Source organism: Boleophthalmus pectinirostris, unplaced genomic scaffold, assembly GCF_026225935.1.
Source record: "Boleophthalmus pectinirostris isolate CB_2022bp ecotype Guang Dong unplaced genomic scaffold, ASM2622593v1 HiC_scaffold_6, whole genome shotgun sequence".
NCBI classification, from domain to species: domain Eukaryota; kingdom Metazoa; phylum Chordata; class Actinopteri; order Gobiiformes; family Gobiidae; genus Boleophthalmus; species Boleophthalmus pectinirostris.
The window spans coordinates 14,505,520-14,522,922 of record NW_026571447.1 but is presented as its reverse complement, the minus strand read 5'-3'; the positions used below and the strand labels follow the sequence as shown (position 1 = coordinate 14,522,922).

At 41.0% G+C, this 17,403-nt stretch overlaps 1 protein-coding gene across 1 annotated transcript in view; it reads right to left on the bottom strand.

Annotated features, from left to right (window-relative positions):
* LOC110174418 (forkhead box protein O6-like) overlaps nucleotides 1-13,413 on the bottom strand; it is a 37,400-nt gene extending 23,987 nt beyond the window's left edge. Inside the window, exon 1 of the mRNA XM_020940522.1 lies at nucleotides 12,961-13,413. Coding sequence (XP_020796181.1) covers nucleotides 12,961-13,413 — 453 coding nt within the window. The remainder of the gene's footprint in view (nucleotides 1-12,960) is intronic.
* Nucleotides 13,414-17,403: the final 3,990 nt, after the last annotated feature.

Below are 17,403 nucleotides of genomic sequence, written 5' to 3'. Positions count from 1 at the left end.
GGTGAGCTCGTTTGCGACCCGGAGAGGCATACAGCAGGGAGCGCACTTTGTCTTACGGTGGGAGCAAAGAGAGAGAAGCATCTGTGCTGTTTATCTAAAGCCCCCGTCTAGTTACAATGGCTTGATTTGAAATATTCATATACATGTACGACATGATCAGGGCCATTATGCAGCTCTCACCGAGGGGCTTCACTGAATGGTCTGAATGAAAACCCATCCGTCAGAGTAAATTATGGAGACAAGATACATTGCATAAGCCTATAGATGTGGATGAAGAGGAGTATTATTGTAGACTCATATCAATCATGGGGGTGCACATTCTATAGTGCCATCAGCATGATAATACACCATAGGCTATTTCAAGGATAAACCAACCATTATAATATTTCACTTCGCTCGTAACCGACGGGAAACACATTACGGCCTGTGTAGCGTCTATCATAGGACATCATATTGTTTATATTTTAGATGGATCTGTAAGTAGACAAATGGTACTTGAGCCATAATGAACAATAAATCAAGAGCTCCGGCTAATGATAATTTTCTTTTGTTTGTGCAGTGTAGGCTTTTTTTATATGTATATTGTCAACAGCATCAAGGAGTTTGAAGTGACTACTTGATTACATTTTTAAAAAGCTTGATTTAGCTGATTTTGAAGAAGATTGAGTTCTGAACCAACTGGTGCACATGCAAGAAAATGTGAAAGGTGGATTTGCATGAATAAGAAAATCATTTTAGATGATGTGTGACTCTGTTTATGTCCATGTGTTACTGACAGCCATTAATTCAGCATCGACAAAGTGACCAATTTACCAAGCTTAATCTTTGGGTCTATGTCTTTTATTATCTTTAGTGCAGATCATCTTTAAGAATAGATATTTTTATTGAATAAGTGAAAAAGTTATTCGAGATGTCTTTTCCAGCTAACTGCAAGAGCCTTACGTGGCATATGCTGTAAATATCCAGTGTGTGTCATCTCTGATTAGAGACAATTTGTGAACTAATTCATGTCAATGATGAGGCTAAAAGAAACCCATTCAGTCAGTATTAATGTTATATAGAAAAGAATGACCGAGTACCAAATCTTAGTCTTAAAAAGTTAGCTTTCCTTAACCATCACTAAACTACCATATTGTTGTCCACAGTCTCCAGCTGCACCGTCATCCTCTTGATGATTACATCTTTGTTGGCCACAAAACCACATTTTAGCACCGCCCCAAACAGTGCTAGGCCTGTCTCTGATCTGGAATATGAGGCACATCTTTGAGCACAAATAAAAGGCAGCGCCCGTAGTGCGTTCTGGATAAGGTGTGTGCCATTAAAGACTACACAGGCCTGCCCGGGGCCTGTTCCTCGCTGAGAGCCTGAGACGAAGCAGAGCAGTGTGGAACAGAGCGGGGCCTGTAAGTGCTGGAGAAAAAGACAGAGAGTCGACCCAGCGTGACTACCGCCTGCCTGAGTGGAGCAGCCTGCCTGCAATTAAGGTGGAATCAGGGAGAAATCTGCGCTGCCTTGATAATGAGCCTCGTCTGAATTATTAACGAGAGCTGTTCCCTCGGGATTCAGGCCCCCGCTGAGCCCATCAACCCCCCCACCACACACCCACACACACACACATAAATGCACACACGCACTCACACACACAAAAGCACACACACTTTCATACAGGAGAGAACATTCTGCACATAGACTAACCACTCACACCCGGCAATCACATATTATGCACATTGACACAGCTGAGCAACAAGCATGCCGCTACACATGAAGACAGACATTTCCAAGGCCAGGCGTTTGATTCACATGCTGATGACAATATCCAAAAAGCCGTTTCGAATCTGCAATACAAACAGGATTTGAGCGGGACAGTCATCCGCCGACATCCAAATTGAAACTGACAGACTTTTCTTCTCTATTAGATTACGTTCCTCAAGCACGCGTCTTGACTGAATCTGAGAAAATATTACACGTATTATAGGCTTTTTGATTGGTGGATCCTGCCCATTTCAGTTTGCTTTTATGATAGACTACAAGCAATAAGCCACTATGTCTACACACAATACTATTTCTGAGATTCAAAATATGATTACTAGCCCAAGTGATATTTATATTCACCAAAAGTTGTTTTTTTTGTTTTTTTTTCATATGGAGTCTAATTGACACACTAGAAAAAAATGTACAGTAGGGATAATAGTTTTAAATAGATAAAAGTTAGTTTATTTATTTTTCTTATTTTTCAATATCTGATTTTTTCTGTCTTAAAGGTGCATTGTGTAACTTTTACAATAGAGAGACCATAAAATGCTTTTCTCCATGGAGATGTTATTGCTTTGTCTGGAATGTTTCACAATATGGTATTAAAGCTTTTTGTCTCCATGTAGATGATTCTGAACAGTAAAATCACTTTTGGATAAATGTAAGGTAGAGCTGATAATGTCATACTGGTGACGGACCCCCAAACAAAAAGTACCACAGTACATCTTACAGTACAGAACAAGTTAGTTTTCAACTGTTTGCAGTTCAAAGTTATTCTCATGTACCTTAAAGGTTGTATAGAGGATTTTACAAGGAATGAGAAATCCAGCGACTGTTTGTCATTTTTCAAATGTTGCGCATACGTGAACCCCCCCCTCCCCCACAGCTCCCTACGTAGAAACGCCTCCTCCCGCCTCCTCCTTACGCCAGAAACAGGTTTGTTTCTAGAAAACAAGTGATCATCGCTGCAAATGACTTGTAAACAACTAACTACAGTGTTGGTTAGGCAAGGTGGAGAAGTGAGGAGCAGGGAGAAGAGTGAAACGGGGAGCAGGGAGAGGAGAGGGGAGCGGTGCAGAGAGGGGTGCGCGGAGATTCAGTGCGAATGAACTAGCTACAACACGCAGCAGCAAGCGGGCTCTTTCTTTGCCTTGAAAATTTCGTTTTCAGACATAGGATATCGCATTCGTGTCCTGAAAAACGTTTCTCTAGCTCTTGGAAATAAAGTACGTTTTCATAATAAGCAGTGACCTGTCCAGAAGTAATTTGGCGACCAGTGCGTCAGTCTTTAGACCCTGCGTCTGCTTCAGTCGCGCCATCGCTGGAATGAATCTCCAAGAATCACCTTAGTTTGGCTTCGCTGCTTTTCCCCTTGACTTCTTCTTTCAGCGACCTCAAAAATTTACTTTCTTTTGCAGCTAACTGCTCCTGGATTCTTGTCGCCATTGCAACAAACTTTGTGCTAAATGCGAGGAAGATATAGGTCAAAAAAGCCGCTAAGAACTGTTGCGTTGGTGGAGTAAACAACGTCTGTGCGTCTTGCGTCTGTGGACTGCGTGACAGGCGTACGTAAACCACGTAACGGCAGTGTGCAATCAAGTCAGTTACGCTAGAAACTTAGGGAGTTTGATTGACAGCCTATCAGCTAACAGATAACGAGGCAGTGTCGTTATCTATTGGCAAATGTTTAGCCCCACCACGTCCAGAGTTGATGAATCTTTATTCTCTTTTTTTTGGTCATCATAATTACAAGGCTACTGCATCTCTGTAATGCTATCATTGACAATTTTAAACAAAAAAAAAATCCTCCATACAACCTTTAAGCATTCCAAGCATCCTAATTATTCACTGTAATGTTTTGCTATCATGGTAAAGCTAACATCAACTAGCATTCTAACATGCAATTCCTGATTATCAGACAATCTAAAGCTTTATAAGTAGATACAGACAGTGCACATATTTTGACCTCAAGAGCTGCTCATACAATATATCTGTACTGAGGCAAGACAAATTTTGCTCAAATACATGGGAGAAAATTGGGTGCCTTTAAATATTGTTTATTAGGTCTATAAGAACTGCTCCTACATGCACAATTCAACTTTACAAGAACCCAAATAACTTCATATAAGAATGAGAAATCTGCTTTGTTGATCAAATCCACAATTGCATGCATTCCCTGAAAGCCTTATTGCATTATTATACACAACAGGCTCTTGGAATACTTGTTGGAAAGTACTCAGTCATGGTCGAAACACTTCTAAATAATTCTTTCTAGTTTCCTTTTCAAGAAAATGTATTCCGAGAGCTGGCCTCCATAGCAGAGTTTGAGCCATCCCTGTTGTGAGCTTACAGAGGCAGTGTACAGCCACAGAATGAGCTGCTTCCTGTTTGCACTTGCTACAGTACAGTGTTGCTGGAGGGTCTGAGCGAGGAACACAGTGGCTTTTACTTACATTTTATTGAAATGTGGGTGTTGTGGGTGTATGCCTCCAGCTTACAGCGTGTACTGGAGCAGCAGCAAGAACATAAAGATGAAGGCCATGTACAGATCAGGTTTCCCGGCAGCATAACTCCTAGTATCCAGAGTTTAAAGAGGGGTATGGGCTACTCGCAGATCTATCGCAGGTCTATCAGATGTCTGTACCATCAAACTGTCATTCATATGAACTAACAGACACAGACACTAGTGAGTTTTGATTTACAGTTGGGTCATATATTATCAACTAGATAATATCAGTAGTTTTGAAGCAATGCCAAGAAAGAAAATGAGTCTAGCAAGAAAAGTACACTTTTATCTGATCAGAATTGAAGGGAACTGAAATTTGCAGTATAATCTTGGGCATAAGGTCATATTTTTGTACTTCAGTCAATTTTACAGTCCATTCACATTTTTGCAATAGTTAAAAAGCTCAGTCAACTAAGATATTCACAATGTGTAAGTATATTTCTGATGGATTGCTAAAATATGGATTGCTAAAATATGAATGAACTGTACTTCTTCTGTACTATTTTTGTCTGAATACACATTTGGTAACTAACAAATATGAAGACAAGTTTGTATGGTGAATGTGAAAGTAACCATCAGTTAGCTTTAAATTGCTTTTTAAATTTACTATCGCCTGATCCACTCCAGAGTAGGGGTGGGCAGATTGAAATATTGATAATAATCTGAATTTTGATTTGAAAATATGCTAAATTTGAACTTCTAACATGCTTTATAATTAAAAACTGCAAAAAGAAAAAATATTTAAAAAATGATTGAATGTTGCAATCTTTAAAATAAGGATTAATGGAAAAGATTCGTCATAGCACTGTTTTGATCAAATGGCATACCACTATCATAAAATTAATGAAATTATTTGTGACAATATCACCAACTCCTACTTCAAAATTTCAGTATTTCAGTAATGTCTTTTGTCTGTCTGCTTGCATCAACACTTCAGTAACAAATCAGATGTCAAGATCAAAGTCATGACACAACTAACAATTCAAGTTACTTTTCTCCAAGTTTGCCAACAGTCCCCAGCCACCAAACACAACCACGCCTTTTGGACCGATCACAACACGTTTTAATATAATCTACAAGAGGCAATTCACTTCCGCTCACAGTGTGCCCCCTGCCAAAAAAATGGTTTACCCCACCCAAGAACAGAGTGTTCCTCCATGGGTGGTTCTGTGGAGTTGTGAGAAGTGTACTGGGGATTTGGTGCAAATGCTTTCTCCTATTCCGAATGGGGAATACTGAAATGATACATAAATATTGCAGAGAAGAGAGAAGCATTGCAATTTCCTAATGTGTTCAATGTGCCTCTCTAGTTTAATTGAAAAAGTATTTAATATTCTGAGAAGTGGCTGTAAATGCACAGTGGTGAGTAATAGGCTTTATAAGAAATGCTTCACAACCGCTGAAGTTCGGCTCATCTAAGAGGAACGTTTAAATTAGTTTGAGCCCATAGAAATTAAGACTCCCATCCACTTGTGTAGGACCAATGAGCTGCGAGGAGGTAGGCTGAGGAAAATCCGCCATTGTTATCCTATTATCTGGGAGATAATGTGAGATATGAGATTTGCCTTGGCTAAGAGGAGCACGGTGCTTAAGGCGGTCTCCTAGTCTCACTGGCAGGAGACAGCTAAAGCTCCCAAGGCCAAAGCTCCCCAGAGGAAGATTGCTCGCCTTTATATGGGCCTTAATGCCAGAACCTAGTAATGCATGGCCGATGTACGGAATGTCTAATGGAGGCCAACATGCAGTCTACGGTCTTTGGGAGACAGCCAATGGACAGAAGTGGGGTTGAGAATGAATATGATTTTTAAATTCCGAAAGATTTCCAATACATTCAACCTCTCTGCAAGACAAAGTATCAGGGAAAATCAATGAATAAATTAAGTTTAGTTTATTTTGAAAATGTATTTTAAAAATCTTAAAATATGATTGTTTAGGTGAGTTCAATTTGACAGTTTTGGCATGCACTTTTTCAAGTTGTCATATATGAGCATTTATACTAACACAATATTTTCTCAACATGTTGTGAGAGTATCTAAAAACAAACTGTTAAATTTTCCGCAGACAGCATTTTAAAAGCTTGATTTACATAATATTTAAATTAACTGAAGATCTAGTTCAGCTTCAAGGAATGTATGATAGTATTTTTCTTTGTGCCACACGATTTTATTAGAGTTACAATGGCCCATGCAAAATCCAACTAATACACTTAATACAATTTACTGAATGCCTAATGGAAAAGAAGATGGAGTCTGAGATAAAACCGTAGACAGTCGTGTCTCGTCGATGGAGTGATAAGGAAGAGCGGCCTAATATCAAAGTCAAAATGATATTGTTTTTCATATTACTGTCTCCTGATTGCTGTCTCCCGTATTTGAATGCGTGCCCATGCTCTGGTAATTTGCATGTACATTAATCATTTTCAATGAGAAATGAACTGCCACAGCTGCCTGCAGGGAAAGGCAGTGAGAGTGCGCTTGTTGGCATCAAATCCAGCTCAACCTGAATATACTGCCTGAACCCAACCTGGCTCCTTCTGTGGGAGCCAAGGGGAGATGTAAGGTGCTCATAATCCCGGACCATAAATCTGTCCGGCGTGCATCATACGCTCTCATTCCACCAGTGCTCTGTGTGTACGTCGCACTCTCAAATTACTGCGCTCCCCTGAGCCAAGACGCAAGATAAAATATGAATCAGCTAAAGTCTAGGACAGTTTCCAGTCCCGGCAGACTCCCCGACCGTCATCAAGAGGCACAAGTGAAAGCATTTCTCCTCTTCTCGTACACACACATCCACACACATGAACCACATCTCACTCTCTGAAAGTTTCAAGTCTCTCCACTTGATGGTTAAGCTCCTGTCAAACACTCTCTGGCTGCACGTTTGACATTCATATCCTTCATATTTGCCGAGTGTCTCTCAGTTCTGCGGCGGCAGCAGTGGCTCGGGCCTGTGCATAGTGACAGGATTATGAGAGCCCGTATGCCTCTTTACCGATAAATCAATGAAATGGAGTGATATGATCCACCCTTGTTACAAATACTGCTGCCTGTGGAGATAGGGCTTATGAGCCTTTACCGGAGATAAAACCCTACCTACGCAGACGTCTCTTTCTGCACATTCGCTGTGCCAATCGTGCACTGAGTTTCACCTGTTTAATTCGCTTGATAAGAGTGGCCTTTTGACCGGCTTCCCTGTTGGCATCTCTGGCTGCAAACACTATAAATAAGAGTATTTGGATTAGAGTGGCAAAATGACCGCATGGCTCCCTCTCTGCCCTGCTCTGAACTCCCCTGGCATTTGGATGACCCCAGCCTGAAAAGCCCGGGTAGTAAATGCTCTCCAAGGAATCATGTGCACTTCTTAAGAGTGTTGAAGGAGAAGTAGGCACTTTTTCACTTCGAAAAGAAATGTATTAAGTTTCATTAATGGAATTTTGCAGGAAATTTAAGATTACACACGGAAAAACTTTGATCAATCACAAATATTCAATAATGTTTTACAATTGTGTGGTCATTTCAGCATTTCTAATTTACAGGTGGACAGGTGTGTAACTTTTTTTGTCTCCATGATGATGGTGTTGCTTTGCTTGGAATATTCCACATTATGGCATTAGACCAATTTATTTAATTATTGGTGTTTTTACTGTTTAAAAAGATTCATTCTTCTCTCCATAGATCTTTCCTTTAGTTTGTCCTGATGGTGCTAACAGTTTATCTACATGGGCATTGGTCAGTTTAATACCTTACTGTGGAACATTCTAGGCAAAAAAATAACATTTCTTTTTTAGACATGCACGTGATAGAAATCTCAGAAAAGTTACATAGTATATCTTTAAAGCTAGAACTATAAGGACAGATAGACACTAAATTTGGTTATGGAATGGAATGTGCTTCTATTTGGATGTACAGGCTTACTTCAGACTTTCTATTTTGAGTACATCAAAAGGAGAAAAGATACTGATGCCGCAGAGGTCAGTTTAGGACATAGTTTTTATTTTTATAATGGACTTTGGTGGGGACACTTGTAGTAGCTAAATATAGGCCTTAATTACCAACCATTAGCCAAGAACAAAATTGGAGTAAAACCAGATCCTATTAGCACTAATTAAGAATTGGTACCTACCCAAAGTTCAGTAGTTGAACTTATCTTCCCTTCTAACTAACAACTACATCAAGATTGCATTTACTACTACCTTGTACTGGCTGACAAAGCTGACAAAATGTTTTTATTTACCTTTATAGGAAGACACTATTGGTAAACTGTTTTAAATATATATTTTATGTTTTCTATTCTGATACCACAACTACTTCATGGAACCCACCCCAGTCTGAGCTAATTCTACCAAACAATAATAATAAGCAATAATACTAATAAATAAGCAATAATAAGCAATAAAAAAGGGGAGTGGGGGGGTCACATCAAAGCAATTTCAAAGAATATAGGCTATAACTATGTAAATACTATTATTAAACCAATGTAAAGAACAAATATAGACTTAACACATTCCCACACAGTCCATTGATGCATTATGAATTATTGCTTCCATAACTACCCACACTGACATATCATAAAGCGGACCTCCATGCATAACAATGGCATGATCTAACCCCCTTGAAGTTAATGAAGTTCTCGGCGCCTGCAGGGCTATCCCCACACGACGTCCACACTAAAAACCCACCATTAGAAGCATTAGGGAGTCAAAAGCTAGACTCTGTACTATTCTCTGCAGTGACACGCTGTCAGACCAATCAGCAGCCCCAACATACACGGCGATAGAAGTCGACAGCCCCTCCCCCTCCACACTAACCCCCACAAAGAGTACTACTATACCAAGGCCTGATGCTTTGTTGCCATTGACGAGTGCCTCTCCCACGCACAAGCGCAATATGTATGCATGCCTTAATGTTGGCACTATGATATGCAGTAATTAACCGTAATTAGATTTATATTTAAAATGTAATTGGGTTTAAAATGTTTAAAGCACGAACGGGGGAAGTCAGAATGAGTCACTTATTTCAGTTACGAGTAATGTGTGGATTTCCGATTTGGATTTTTAATGCATTGTTTTCAATCTGGTGGAAAAATGAAACCTTCTCTTATAATCATTCTCGAATTTTTATTATTTTTTTTTTAAGTATGGCCAACAGTTCAAGTACAAAGTGGTAAACCACTGAACTTGAAAATGCGTATTTAAATATAAAATATGTTATGTTTGTTTCAATGGCATTATATGATTGACTACTACTATTAAGTCATGTTATTTATTTATTTTTTTGACTGTTTAAAGGTGCATTATGTAACTTTTGCATGTAGGGCCCATCAAATACTCTCTCCTTGGATGTTATTGCTTGGTCTAGATTAGAATGTTTCATATGGTATTAAATCTTTCTATGTTCATGGAGACAAAACCAGACCGAGTTACAGGTCAGATCTGTGGAGAGGCAACCACGCTCACAGTCAGAATGTACTATGTGTTCTATGTCTTTTTGAGCTATAAAACCACCCAACCCTGTTTAATGTAATACTGTGGATCATTAAAGGCAGAGAAATGACATATCCATAGACCAAGCAGGTGACAGACCCCGAACCAAAAAGTTACATAGTGCACCTTTAAGTGTTGCCAAAAAGTATGCTTATTGAAATATTCAGCATGATATATCTCTATACAAAAATAAATATAAACAACATTTTTGTTTCTATCAGTTCTATTCTGTGTTTCTTTAAAATGTTGTGTGGGAACAGTTGTATTTGACAAAACTATTGAAAGTACTGCACACCCAAAGATGGCATATTAGAACACCAGTTACAATACAGGTGGACATTGCAGCCACCAGAACCCAGAGGAACTGTATAACAAGGTTTACAAGTGCACCTTTATGTAAGTCCTCTCCAGTAAAGACATGATCAGGAAGCCATGACCTCACAACGCTGCAGCTTTCCTAGAAATCAGGGCCCATTAGGTATTTATAGAAGCTTAATGGTTGTGTCTAGGTGTATTGGCTGTCTATTACCCATCATCAAACCAGCATCACATCCTCTCTCCTCTCCAACAGCGGCCACAGCAGAATAATTTATCCCACACTCCTATCTACTTTGGAAAACCATCTTCCTAGAATCGCCACGGCGATTCAATAAACAACCCCAACCATTTTGTTCATGGCTCACTATAACAAAAGCATACAATGTTTATAGCTAATGCACAATGTTCATTGATATTGTGGTTTGTCAGTTTTTGATCTCACTAAAATTAATGTCAAATATAATTATATTAAACACTCAGAGTATGGGTGTGCACCTGTTTTTGGGCATGAGCCAGTGTATAAACAAGTAGCTTCATGCTAATCTGTTCCCATTTGTCTTTTAAAAAGACATTAACAGATGCAAAATTACTTCTCATCTATCAAGAAAGGTATCCAAGAGTGTTCAATATATTTATACTGTTTCAAGGATTTATTTATAAATCACAATAACTCAACAGGATAGAATGAACAAGCAAAGGAAACTAACAGAATAACTTTTTAGAGGCATGCTTTTTGTGCAGGCAAAATGCAGTATGCCTAATACTGTTTTTCAGTGGGAGAAAGAAAATCTTTGAGTTGTAGTAGCAGCGTTCTCTCAATTTGTTGAGAATAATGCAAGGTGAACAGGGTCATCTTTTTGCAAGTTCCAGGCCTGGACGAATAGAGCTGCAAGCATCTGGTTTACACCAAATCATCTTAAAATCCCACCAAGCATGGAGACAATGTGCTATAGTGATCCTGGAAAGGTGTGCTTCTGTAGAATATTAAAAAAATAGATGAAAAAAAAATTATGACCTCCGCTAACCCGACATAAACCACACCTCCTGCCATTCCACAAGCTAAATTTTAACTTGTTACCTTATCTTGCAGAAGCTTGTGCAAACCTGCTAGCCGCCTATACCATCCATGTGAACTCAGTAACTTGCTCTATAAGGGTATGTTTACATTTGAGCCGAGCTTAGACCAAGAACCAGGTCAGCACTGCTCTGCTACTGACATTATGGCTGCCTGCTTTAAACGACTTACCTAATCCTCGGTCATTACCTGAAATGGGCCCCATGTCTCGCCTGTGGCCTTAAATAGCCCCGGACCTCAGACTGCCAATGTCAAACCCCCTAATTTGCAGTTTCATAAATAGCAGCTTGGAGACTTTGGAACCTAACGATAAAGTGGCCCTGTGGTTGAAGATGCTACTCCATGCTGTGACTGTGCAGTGCTGAAGAAACAGGAGGAAAGGGTTAGCCATAGACACAGACATGAGTGAGTGCAAGGGTGTGAGAAGGGGGTTTAAGATGTTAGTGAGTTGATAGTGATTAGGAAAGCAACATTTGCAGGTGACAGAGTTTAGGTTGCGCAACTGTAACTCAACATGTTATTACCTGAGGCTCATACTTAGACAAACTTATTCATAAAATATATGCCAGTATTGTGAGGAAAAGACAAATGTATTTATGTTTTATTACTTTCTTAATAAATAGCACAGGGAGCACACATAGGAATGGTGTTAACTCCAGTATGAATGTATATCTGTGTATTTAGCTGTAAGGAACAACAATGTATTAATTAATGACTGGAGTAGAGTGTGGGTGAAAAAGCAGTCAGCAAATTATGTTTATGTTGACTCCCTCTCTGAAATAAAATGATATACAAAAAGCTGTATGCTAAAAGACAACTTTTTGAGATCAGAGCACAAAAATCTTCCTCTAACAGAGAGACATCTAACGCTAAGGTGGAGGTCTGCATAAAACAGTCTTCTTTATCATACACATCCAGTTTATTTGAAACATCCTGACCACTGCTTGCAGACAGCAATCAAGGTATAACTGGCACAAAATCTTAAGGAGTTTTGATTCATTTAACCATAATAAAGTATTGCTCTACCATTTTGCAATCTATTTCTCCAGAACATTGGTACATTCAAAGTTTTGGTCACAAAACCAAGTAGATGACAAATCCCTATAGCCACTGTCATTTCCTGCAAACTTTACACGCTGCCTTCTCACACACGCACTATACGCTCTCTCCCTTAAGGCCATGTGGGGCGGCCTGCTGATTCTTCTGCCCCTGCCTTGTCCTCAGATAACCATAATGAATAGAAACAAGAAGAGGCTTGAAGCACCAGGCTGATAACATGGGCAGATGTCCAGGAGGTTACTCTAGGCTTCTGGCCAGAGAAACTGCAGCAGTAGAAGTGGACTTGTGGTCAGTAGTGAATATTTACATTGTGGCCAGCGGCTGACCTGATCCCTCAACAAGTGTCTTACTGTTGATTCACATGTTTGTAGAAAAAGAAAGGATGAATATGCATGGTGACACTTTCTTATTTATTTGCCACATTGCGCACCTGATTTATGGAAATACATTATTAAGACGCTGTTTATTTCATGCGCCACCAAAGATGGTGTTCAGGAGCTTTGCACAGCCTTGAAGTGACTACTCTCTTGTATATTACACGCTGCCATCACTGATCTGTTAGAATGACTGACGGCAGTAATGAACTAAGACAAGATAGCGCATGGCCCCATTCATGCGTAACGGACAGAATTCCACAGTGACATGTGAACGGCGCGAAGAGTTTAAAAAAAAAAAAAAAAAAAAAAAAAACGCAAAATGGCTTTCTGTAAAGTGTGATTAACTCGTCAGGGTTTTATGACAGTCATGTGGTTGACTCTTCCCTCTTACCTTCCAGCCAGCGGAGCTGTTACTGTCGCCCTTATCCTTGAAGTAGGGCACATAGCGGACCATCCAGTCGTAGATCTGTGACAGCGTGAGTCTCTTTTCCGGGGTGCTCTCAATGGCGCGTGTAATGAGATCCGCGTAGGACTGGTTCCCCCACGCGTTCCGCCGCGAGGATTTGGCTTTGCGCAGCGGTCCGCTCACATCAGCCAGACAGGGGTGCGTCGCGCCGGTAGCCGGGTGCTTGAGCTCCACCGGCGTAATTCCTCCCCTGCACGCCGGTATGTCCTCCGGTTCTACCTTGATGTTCGCCAGAGGAAGACCCCCTCTGACCTCGTGTCCTGTCGGGAAATCCTCCGGGCACGGCAGCGGCCAAGTGCAAGAGCGAGGCCGACTTTGCGGCTCAAAATCCGAATCAACCTGATGAGCGTCCAATTCGTCGTCCTCCATCATCAACATTTATCCTTCAGCGAGAACGGGATAGATGAAATAAAGGGAAAATTGGATACCTCCACAACTCCCACTCTCCCCACACTGTCACTCAAACAATATACCGGTTAAATTTAAATATAGTAGAAAAATCAAAATCACAGCCTCGCGTGTAAAGACAGAAGAAGTAGTAAAAGTAATAATAATTTTTCGTCCATTTTACGCGCAATTTAAAGTCACCTGTCAGAATGAGCGGGCGCCAAGCATGTGTTCCTTTTAAATCCACTTGCAGCAACAGATGATAATTCAGATAAGGGGCATAGTCGTCGAAAAATCCCCAAGAAGAATGGTGCAACAGCGATGGAAGGGGGAAAGAGGAGAAAATCACAAGCCGGGCAGTGTGGAGAGCATCCACTGAGGCGATAATGCGTGATTACCGTGAATTATTAAATCTTCCAGTCTGCACGGATTAAGCTGGCAGCGCCACATTCAAGTCCATTCAGCCTGAACAGCACCCAACTGTCTGCAATTATAATGAAGAGGCGTGCGCATGTGACGAATCGATAAATTCCCCAGTCTCCAAAACGCACACATATACAGTCCAACAGTGAGAGCTCGTATCCACTTGTCAGGTTGATAAAATAGGCTTTTATCACACCTCCTCTAGCCTCTCGCGTCTCTCCCCACTCTCAGATCCCACACATGTTCTCATTTGCTTACAACTCGTTCCGTCGATGTGAAGCGAGGATGACGCGCCGGCGCTGTAGTGAAGATGCTGCCAATTGGAGTGCGCTCACGAAATCAATACTCTCTGAACACGATTACAGCGAAATCCCAAACTCCCCCCTCCTCCTTTTCCCTCCCCGCTCTCTCCCCCTGTCTGCCTCTCCCCATTTCTCTCACGCACCCGGACCAGCCTTCCCCCAAATTTCTGGAATAAAGAAATGCGTCTTTCTTAGTGCCAGACGCCCTCGTTAAGTGCAGTCCACTCCAAAGTGAAAGCTCCTCAGAGCAGTGCCAAATGCTGTCGTGTGGCTCTGTGACCGCTGCGCGTAATAGTTGCCCTCGGGGAGACCTCACAGCGCGCGGGAGGTTATTTCACCTCTTGATGATTACTCCCAGTGAGTGTAATTTTCTATGCCGATTAGACAGATTTAGTTCAGATTACGAGAGATTAGGTAACCCGAGATTTTAATCCAAGCGGAGTGATGGGAGCTGGGGCTTTTCAGAGGTCAGAATTAAAAAAAAAAATCATTTTGGGTCCAAGCCAGACACACGATTGAGCGCATGGGATGGACGTCTGCGCATGGTCATCTCCTATAGATAGCTCTAGTTGGCTTCTGACACAGGCAGTGGTCAGAACAACCTGCCTTAGTGACCAGGGGATTCCGCCCCTCCTCCCCTTAAAATCTCACAACTAGGCGGGCGCGCGTCACAGGTGCTCCTCTCCTATTCGCTCAACCAAAGCTTTCGGATGTGATTTAAGTCAAACTACCAACTCAATTTAAAACAACAATCTATATCATTACTCTGTACCCTATAGACGTGGTAGATGTGGGAATACCATTATTTATTCATGGACTTTAAAACTGTCCATTGTTTTACGCACATATAGCTACCATTTCTGACGCGTAAAATGACAGCATTTCCAACCCCCACGGGTAATCATTGCGATCCACTGTATTGTCAGTCAAAATATTCAACAGAATGGTGAATTATCCCTCTGCCACAGGCGTATTCTTCCGGAAAACTTAAACTTTAAAAAAGTATGTGACTGCTTTCGGCTGCAATAGGCTACATTTCAGATACAGCCACTGTTTTATTGCACAGAGCCTTTCGTGCGGTGCGGTGTTGCGGTTGAAACAGAACCCACCCTCTTTGGGCAAACTGTTCATTGACTCAAACTGTACTTAAAAGTTTCATAACACGGCCACAATGTGTGTACTCAGACAAGACAGAAGTTGTGAAATGTGTTGAAAATAGCATGGTTTTAAATGGCAGGAGATGTGTCATGATGTGTCACAGAATGACTTCATGCTGGTTAAAATGCCATGCATCTCTCTGTGATTTTTCAAGTATACTGTAGCAAAACAGCATGAAAAGTTTTTACCTTTTCATTCCACAATACACCTGGAGTAGCCAGATAATTACCATCAGCAAAATGACCATTTATACTTCTTTTACTGGATATGACAACATATTTATACAACAATTAAATTTGGTATTACATGTTCAATCACAATTGAGGAGAACAAAGTAAGGAGGCAGATAATTTGATCAACATAAGCATACATACAAACAAAAATGAAAAGGGATTAACAATAGGATTTTTCTATTGCGGATGTTGACAACTGAAATTGTTGTGCTATTGGAAACCTATACAAAGGGGAACAAAGTAAACTGCACAGAAAGGGCCCCTGGTGTGCGGGAGTTAAACCTGAGACCTTTTTGCCATGAGAAGAGTGTGCCAGCCACTCAACCACTGATAAAATTATATATGAGCCACATAATTAAATAAATAGACAAACAAACTAAGGATTTGTGTTTTAATCAACAGGAAAGTCAAACCACCAAACACTGCTGATTTACTAAAGTCTGAATTTGATAAGAATAGAAAATGTGTCAGCAGAAATGAGAGGGCGGCCAGTTTGGTGCTCTAGTTAAAAGAATATGTATGTTTTGCGTCCCTTGGAGGCTGACTCCTCTCTGTCCCAATACCAGACATTCCAGAGGCAGCGTGGCTGGCTGCAGGCTCTTGTGTGGCTGATCCTGGAACAGCATGTTCTGCTCAGCTGTAATCACCTCAACCTGCCACACATAAGACATAAGAACACACCAGAGCAGCAACAAGCCACAGCTTTGTCAACAGCATTAGGGAATTTCATTCACATTATTGAGCTCCAACCCTACAGGACAATTCCTCACTTCACTGACATCGCCAATTCAGACATCCCACAGAAGCCTCATGATGTTGCACATATTCTCCCAGCAACCCTTTCTGCCCAGTGGAATTAGAATGGGAGGAAGCCAGAGAAGCCACAAGAGCACCCTTGGGAGATCGATAGCTGTCTGGGAAAACACCTCCCCTGGTTGTCCTCCCCTCTGAGCAAACAGCCCACACTCTTAACGAGCATATGGACTCCAATGACACTGGAAGGAGAGGGCACACATCCAACCTTTTGGAACTGAGGAGGCGACATTGCAGTTCACCCCTTTATGGCACTGGCCCAACGTAGGCATGACTTAAAGACTTCCGACCACAAGTGGGAGCCAGCTTTGCAGCATCTTGGCAATGGCACTGCCAGCTATGAGCAGTATGTTCACAAGAAACAATGACAATGCTGCCAAGACTTTTAATTAAGTTTCTTCTTTTGGATGGATAATATAGGCCAATGCAGGTAATAGATTTGGTTTTCGTTTCAGAGGGCCAACAAAATATGATTAACAAACACTTTCTGCTTTAGCAAATTAATTATATTTAACAGGTGAAGAACCAAAGCATCTGGACATGGTAGATCAGTGAGACAGGTAAGTCAGGGTGCTCTTCCCCAAACCAGAAGCAGTGTGAGTAATAAATATGTCTAATGGTTCAAATAATATGATGCTCTTATATTTACTTGTTTCACATTTTATGATGAGTAAATAAAAAGCTAAAAAAGATTCATCCCTCATTCTTTCATATTTAAGATACAGCAAATGAAACACTCTCACAGAGCAATAGTTGTGTGTGCAGTTTAAAGACATTGCTTTAGTCTATTTTCCAGATCAACTATGCAACATTTCAAATTGCCTCTGGCAGTTATATCTTTCACTTGTGCAAGTCATTGGTTGGCTTCAACCACAATAGGCATGTGGGCCGGATGCCAAGACACTGATTAGCCTAGCGATGCCTCTGTTCTCCAGGCAATGCGAAGTAGAGGTGCTGTGGGAGTCCAACTCATCACCAAAGAGCACAGTGCTAAACACAAGTTTAAGTGGAAGAAAGCCAGCAAACTGTAGTGTATCCATGCTGGACATGTA